Source organism: Acartia tonsa, chromosome 13 (genome assembly GCF_053477335.1).
Source record: "Acartia tonsa isolate MP-2025a chromosome 13, ASM5347733v1, whole genome shotgun sequence".
Classification (NCBI taxonomy): domain Eukaryota; kingdom Metazoa; phylum Arthropoda; class Copepoda; order Calanoida; family Acartiidae; genus Acartia; species Acartia tonsa.
The window spans coordinates 4,820,038-4,827,819 of record NC_137272.1 but is presented as its reverse complement, the minus strand read 5'-3'; the positions used below and the strand labels follow the sequence as shown (position 1 = coordinate 4,827,819).

At 34.2% G+C, this 7,782-nt stretch overlaps 1 protein-coding gene across 1 annotated transcript; it reads right to left on the bottom strand.

The window, feature by feature from the left end:
- Positions 1-245: 245 nt before the first annotated feature.
- LOC145335035 (uncharacterized) lies at positions 246-6,419 on the bottom strand. The gene is made up of 8 exons (XM_080180723.1): positions 6,303-6,419; positions 5,458-5,568; positions 4,108-4,193; positions 3,041-3,126; positions 2,100-2,206; positions 1,419-1,501; positions 850-890; positions 246-358 (listed from the first exon to the last, which is right to left on the bottom strand). Exons 1-8 carry the CDS (start codon positions 6,407-6,409, stop codon positions 329-331), a joined length of 651 nt encoding a protein of 216 aa, XP_080036849.1. The 5' UTR covers positions 6,410-6,419; the 3' UTR covers positions 246-328.
- Between the last annotated feature and the right edge of the window lie 1,363 nt (positions 6,420-7,782).

The window sequence follows — 7,782 nt, the reverse complement described above, 5'->3', positions numbered from 1 at the left end:
AACAAGACTAGACATGGCCAAAGCTTAAAAAATCATTCCTTTTATTTTGGCATCTACTATATTAGTTTTGGGTAAAAACTAAGATTATTTAAATTTAAATCTTATTTTGCATTATTTGGCCTTATATGTAAATTACTGGCAAACAAAATCAATGGTAACGATTCATCAAAAAGAAAGTTATTATCATTTATTAATTTACAATTGACGGAAAGGCCATGCGCTAATAATAAAGAAACCAATAAAACTTAACAATAGATGATTTATTTTTAAAAGTAATACAAGAACCAAAATTTAACTTATTAACAGAAAAAAACTTGTTTTTTAAATTCTACACTTTAGACTCACACACAACTATGACCTGAAAGAACAATTTTACTTGTTTGTTGTAGGTTTCTAGAAGAAATTATTAGTAGCTACCCGTAGGATTTTCAAAGTCAAATGTGGTAGCGGGAAAAAGTGTCTTAAAAATCAGCCATGTGAACTATAGGTTGAAAAACATACCAACTTTAAAACAGCCAGGTGAAGTCATAAAAATGAGGGAGATGAGACGTCACATGGCTGTTTTTGAGACACTTTGTCCAGCTACCATTTGGGTCATTTAATTAATTAAAAGTGTAAGTGTTACGCATTGACATAATTTTGCTATAAGCGCAGCAATTCTATACTTTGTGTAAGTATGTTTTAGGTCTGTCTATACTTGTAGTATATACGCAAATAAATAAAGACTCCTACGAAGTTTCACTGAGATGTTTTTTTCATGTACACTATTTTTTTTACAAGCAAATCTTCTTTATATCTCGTATTTCAAGTCAGTCTAAAACGTTTGGAAAAAAATGTTATCCAAAATACCCTTTCGTTGTCTACTGGCCATCTCTCATTCTTGTCAGCTCCTAAATTAATATTATTTAATACTTAATTACCAAACCACAAATATTTATATTTATAAAAATGATGTTTCATGTTCAGATAAAGGGTGCTGAAAAAAACCCAATCGCTCCACTTTTTTCAATACAAACCTTACAGTTTTGGTCCAAAACTAATAAAAAATAATACAATTCATGCCCAAACAATGACAATGAGAAAACAATGTTGAATTTTGAATCTAACCACCCTTCCAGAGCACTAGAGCTTAAGACCTTGCCCTTGCAGAGAAATTTGCCCTACGCCGAAAGTGCATATTTTATTACAAATTAAGACAAATTTGTTTTTTTTTTAAAAAGAACAAACGGTCTTAAGTACTTAAAATCTTGTAGATAGGCCCCATAATGTCTGGAGTTATGTTTAATAATAAGTACACTTATATCATCATAAATAAAAAGATATAAAACAAACGTGAACTCATGTATTCAAATCAACATAAACACAGAGTGATGGTAACAGAGCTTTGTAGAACACTGTATGCATGTTAGAAAATACACCTGACATATACTTGTAGACCTTCACTATTGCCAACAAGCGGAATGCGTATAATAAAACTCCAAATATTGATAAGCTACCAAGGCTAAAATAAACAAGAATCAGTTACGTACAATGTAAACCAGCAGCCTCTAGGGGCATGCAAAATGTTTTTTTTAAACTATGTTAAGATCAGCTGTTCAAAAAAGCTCAAAAAATATCTACTTGGCGGTGCTGGTTTTCTGATTTTTGGCGATTTCTCTTGGTAGGGAACCCTCACAATTAATAGCTATAAACCTTCTCTGGACCAATGAGAAGCTTTACTGTAAAGGATAACCATGTCGGTTCAGCGGTCGGCGAGATCCTTCGGTAATGACAGACAGATACACATGAACCCTTCTACTTTATCATAGGGATTGTCCCCCACTTAGAGTTTCATCAATAGTATTAAAATACTCTAGTCTTGTTAGGTTTGGTTAAATTGGACTGAAAAAAGTAAAAAATCAACATGTTTAAATGAACGTACGGACATTCTGGTAAATAAATCGTACCTAACTACTACAGGAATCACCATACAAAGTTTGAAATTCTATCACGCCTAAATTAACGAAAAAGGCTATCCGTACGGACGGACGGATGGACCGACCCTAATTATAGAAAATCTTCGCTACTAAAAAGAGGCTAGTAAAAATAATATTACTCACATCCACCCAAAAAATCCCTGAGCAAAATATTTAGCAGTCTTGAAAATGGTGGAGAGTAATGTTATAATAGACCAGGCTACGGCAGGGCTTAGAAATTTGTACATGTTCTAAAAAAAGTGGTTTATGTTAGGGTTGGGCCGGATACTTTTTTGGCCGGATAACAGATATCCGGCTGATTTCTAATGCGGGATATCCTGTATCCAGCCGGTTATCTATCCAACGCCGGATATCCGGCATTATAAATCAGCCGGATATCCGGCCCAATCCTAGTTTATATCAAAGTAACTAGTTGAGCAACGAATCCCCTCCCTTCCCCTTAGTTTTGAATTAAATTGAGAATAAGAGGATTGGGGAAGGTTTTTTTTGTGTTTTTTTTTTACATTATATGTCAGGTAATATTGGGTAATCTAGGCATTTTAGAATTGTCCTATCTATTTCAAACTTTGCATGATGATTCCTATAACAGTAAGGCATAGACGTCCAAGGGGGGGGGGGGTAAAGTGGGGACTACCCCTCCCATTTAAAATTTACCCCCAAACAATTTTGGGGGGTAAATACCCCCCCCCCCCAAAATAAAAAATCTCTAACAAAAAAATTTTTATCCCGGGGGTAAATTTTAGGGGGGGGGGGGTAAACAAAATTTAACCCTGCCAACAGATTTCAGGGGGGGTAATTACCCCCCCCCCCAAGCAAATTTTACCCCCAAGGTAAAAATTTTTTTTTTTTTGGGGGGGGGGGTAAAAAAAATTGCGGCATTTCACCCCCCCCCCCAAAAAAAAACCGAATTACCCCTTCCCCCTTAATTTTTTTTACCCCCCCTCCCACAAAAAAGCTTGGACGCCCCTTCGTTTTAAGTTCTGACATTCTACAAGTGTTAATGTTCGTTTATCCTTCCATTTCAGAGCTTTGCTTTTATGGATGTTGCCATCCTTTTGGTTTACCTTTACAACAGCATAGATAGCACAAGCCCAAACATCAGAATCAACTATGTCAAGTGTTATGTCAAACATATTACTAATTGTCGCACCTACAAAATATAACCATAGAGAACTTAATCGGCCCACGTGGTTAGCGAGATCATGAATGAAAACCTCTCACTTCTCTTTTATCAAGGATCTTAAGGAATAAGACAATGGACGATAAATGGATATACAATATACATTCTTGGTGATGGTAAACAAAATTACCCCTTATGTTGATGAAAAACATTGGTTGAAAAGTTTAAAAACTATAAGCTTAGAATCAACCAATCAAAATTTATTAAAAGTAACCAAAGTGTTTAAATCTTTTGGTACCAGTGCTGTGTAATTACAGTCCTCTCCCTCCCTTTATTTTATGTAGGAATACATAACTTTTCTCGTATTCATTCAAATCCAGTGGATAGGAACCTGTTTTCATCCATACGAAGAAACTATGTCTAGCATCGTATTATATCCAACTTTCTACGAATATAAAAATGTACAATCATAAGAATAATCTTATAATTGTACATTTTATATCCGCGGAAAGCCGTTTATAATACGATGCGAGAAATAACTATTCCTTTATTTAAAATTTGTATAACAGTTTTATTATAACTAGCAGCTAAGTATAAACTAACTAGCAGTGAGTTATACAAAGGCGCCGCCTTGCGACACTTAAAAATTTTTGTTTGGTATTTTAATGGTGATATCTCTTGGGAGGGTGGTGGTACCCTCACCAAAAATAGTTTTTTACCTTCCAAGGACCTATGAGGAAAACAGTAAAAGTGTCGAACTATGACGTAAGAAAAAATTAACAATTAACTAATGAGAAGCCAGTATTCACAATGGTAAAATATATAGCGGCCTCTCATTGGTTGATTGTTAATTTTTTCTGACGTCATAGTTAGACACTTTTATTGTTTTCCCTATGAGAAACAGCATTGTAAAGGGTAACCAAAACGGTTCAGCAAGATCCTTCAGTACAGAATAACTCACACAGAGATCCTGTTATTTTTAAATAAGGATACCAAACAGAAGAATAATACCTGTATCTAGTTGTTTCTTAGCAAGTGTATTAACAGTTTTGTTAATTCCAACCAAATTAAACAGGATATTAAACACAGATATACATCTAAAAATAATAGTTATTTCTCGCATCGTATTATAAATGGCTTTCCGCGGATATAGAATGTACAATTATAAAATTAAAACCAGTTTTTTTAGCCCCGAGGTGCCGAAGGCACGGGCTAAAAAAACTGGTTTTTATCTTATGATTGTACATTTTTATATTTGTAGAAAGCTGGATATAATACGATGCTTGACATAGTTTTTTCGTATGGATTAGAACCGGTTCCTATCCCCCGGATTCGAATGAATACGAGAAAATATTTTACCATTACCTCGTAAGGGAGGGATTCTCCTTCAATTTAAGTGATTATCTAGAGAATCCAGAGCATCATCCACGTGTAATGGGATGCGATACTCTAACACCCAAGGATATTAGGTTAAGTAACATCCATTAGACAACCAACCCTTTGATTGCACGACCTTTGTCTGAGAAGTCCTAACTGTGCATAGTAGTGAGTTGCGCTGTTTAGTCCCGCTACTCATACTATTTATGTCGCGCATCTGACATAGCAGCAGTAAGAACCATTTTTTTACGTTTTTAGTTATGACGCGGTGTCGGCCCGAGATTCGAACCTTTCACCTCCCCGGCGACGAGAGGATGTGCTACGTGTTGGAGCCACAATCGCAAGTAAAAAAATTCAAAATATTACGTCCATACGAAGCATGAAAATAAAACATAATATAACATAAACTACTGGGAAAAATAACACAGTTTTATTTTGAACATTTTAGCACCCCAATACATGGTCATAACCTAATCAACAAAAAACCTGAAGATCCTTAGATTTAAAATTTTCAATTTTAAACATAAAAGAAAGATAAAATTAGGTGTTGGGCATTTTTTGTTGGGTCAATTCCCCCCCCCCCTCCCCTCCAAAAAAATAAGTTTAAACTTTTCCTGGACCCAAAATAAGCTTCACCATAAATGTGAACCATTTCAGCTTAGTGGTTAGCGAGATCCTTCACACATACTAACAGATAAACAGACACAAAGGCTTATATCCTGTTACTTTTTTATAAGAATGATTTATTAGTTAATTCTCACATCGTATTATAAACGGCTTTCCGCGGATATAGAATGTACAATTAAAAGATTAAAACTAGTTTTTTTAGCCCCGAGGTGCCGAAGGCACCGGCTAAAAATCTGGTTTTAATCTTTTGATTGTATATTATTATATTCGTAGAAAGCTGGATATAATACGATGCTATACATAGTTTTTTCGTATGGATTAGAACCGGTTACTATCCACCGGATTCGAATAAATTACACAATAGATCTCTTGCAACAGCTGAGAGTAAGAATTCCCTGATCTGTGTCAGGATTGTAGCCGCCAGGTCCTGCAACAGCCTTACGTATGTACTCGTGGCAGATCTCAGTACTGAAAACAAAAAGGTGTAAAAATTTGCCTGTTGTCGCCCTTCTCTTTTCTATTTCCTGACAAAGGTGGTGCAATCAAAGACTTAGTTGTCTGATTGGTGTTACTTAATATCCCAAGTGTTTGGACAGAAAAGGAGAGATTAAGATCCCCTTGGTTATCCTGGGTTGTTGGACCTGACATTAAAGTGTCATGGACAGCAGCCTCGCATTTATAATTGATAGGTCGTCTTCCTTATTGAAACCCGTTCTTTAAAGCTATGAACTCCATTTGAAGAAGATACATAGCATCTCTATAATTATAACTTTTGACAGACTGACCAACTCCCTCACTGACGATTCATACCAACAGAAATTTTGTATATCTTATCAGAGTACATGCTACTTAGGGCCCTTGGAGTCAAAGCTATTTTAGTATATTTGGTTAAATATGTCAGATAGCACCCATTTATTTTCTTTGAATTACCAAATAGTTAGTATTATTCACTATTTGAAAATTACATAATAAATTTACTATTTTGAAATTATCTCTCTCTCTCTCTCTGTCTCCCTGCCTCTCAGTCATTCTCTCTAATGAAGAATCACAAAAACAAGAAAAAAGTAAAAAAACGCCCAAAAATTTATTTTCAATCTTTTATATATATTTCATTTCTTAGCAGCTGCAGAAATAAACATTTTCCCAATATAAAGCTGTTTAATTAGTAAATAACAATATAAATATAATTTTCTATAATTTACCTGGAATCCGAATTTCTTGACCGGCTCGGCGACCTAGATCTGCTTCTAGAACGACTTCTTGATCTTCTCATGATGATATTATCAAAATTAGTCACAACAGTTAACATTGAAAATGCTTGACAGATTTTTGTTAAAATTTTGAAAGATTTATTTTTACAAAATTTTAATTTCAAATTGAATCAAATTTTAAAATTAAAAAAATTGCTTTCATTTATAAAACATCAAAATACGCCGATCCTTGATACTCTCCCAATTATAGTAAACAAAATTATGCCTCCTGAAGATAAAGTTCTTTTTTATGCTAACTAATTAAGATTTTTATCCCCACTTGTTAAGCCAACGGATAAGAAAATGTGTTAATAAAAATTTCGGAATGTTGTTGGTCACAGCTGGTATAATTATCCTATTATTGAAATAATGATTCCTAGACAACAAGGCACATTATTATAAGCAAAGCATTTCTATATTATGTCCTTATGCAGTATTCTATATTTAAGCAATTTTGCAACAAATTTATGTACAATTTTGTTAAGATTTACAAATTAATGTTGTACTTTTTAAGTTCTGACTCTATACAAGAGTTATTGTTCGTTTGTCATTCCTTCTGATTTTAGAGCTTCGCCTTATGTATGTTGTCATCCTTGTTTTTTGCTTATACTATTTCTAATTCGCGCTTCTAATGATTTTTGGACGTAGATTGTCCTTGTTGGAATGAAGTCAATTTTATGCATTATTTTGTTAAAATTGCAAGTATCCGAGACACAATAATCCTTGCAAATATTAAAATTGCAAGTATCCGAGACACAATAATCCTTGCAAATATTTCTGTCAGAGCTTTCTCTTATAAGAAGCAACCCTACTCTATAACTAGGGCAAGTATGTAAATTAAATAATTAAGTAATAATCTAAATAAAATTTACTCTGATGAAAGAAATATCTGAATGTTCAGGTAATCTGATTTAGATGGTCTAGCATCCAATATATAAAACCAAAATTATGAATCAACTGGTCTTGATGTTTTAAGATCTTACAGAAAAAATAAGGGGGGGGGGGAAGTTCTGACACTTTTGCGTAAACAGTGATTATAGGCTTTGTCTTTGGACTGAGAGGATAGATTATTAGGGATAAAATCATTCTTATATGATGAATTTCCCCCCGATTTAAGATTTTTTGGATAGGCCTCCAGGTTCCGGAACTCCAGGCCTCCAGGTTGTCTCTCTACAGGTAAAAATTGCGTAAAATAACATGTCAAATGTATGTTTATGATCTAGGAGCAATACCGAGGAGGAGATGGACAAGATCATCAACTACATCAACAACCAAACCAATTTTATCCTGTATAAATATTTGATTATTATGTGCCTTTATGATAACTGCCTTATTGCATTTATTATGCTTACTGATATGAACATTTGTAATTCCAGAGAAGCCCTGGGGTTTTTAATATTTACTTCTGTGGCAGCTAAGTTTATGTGAATCT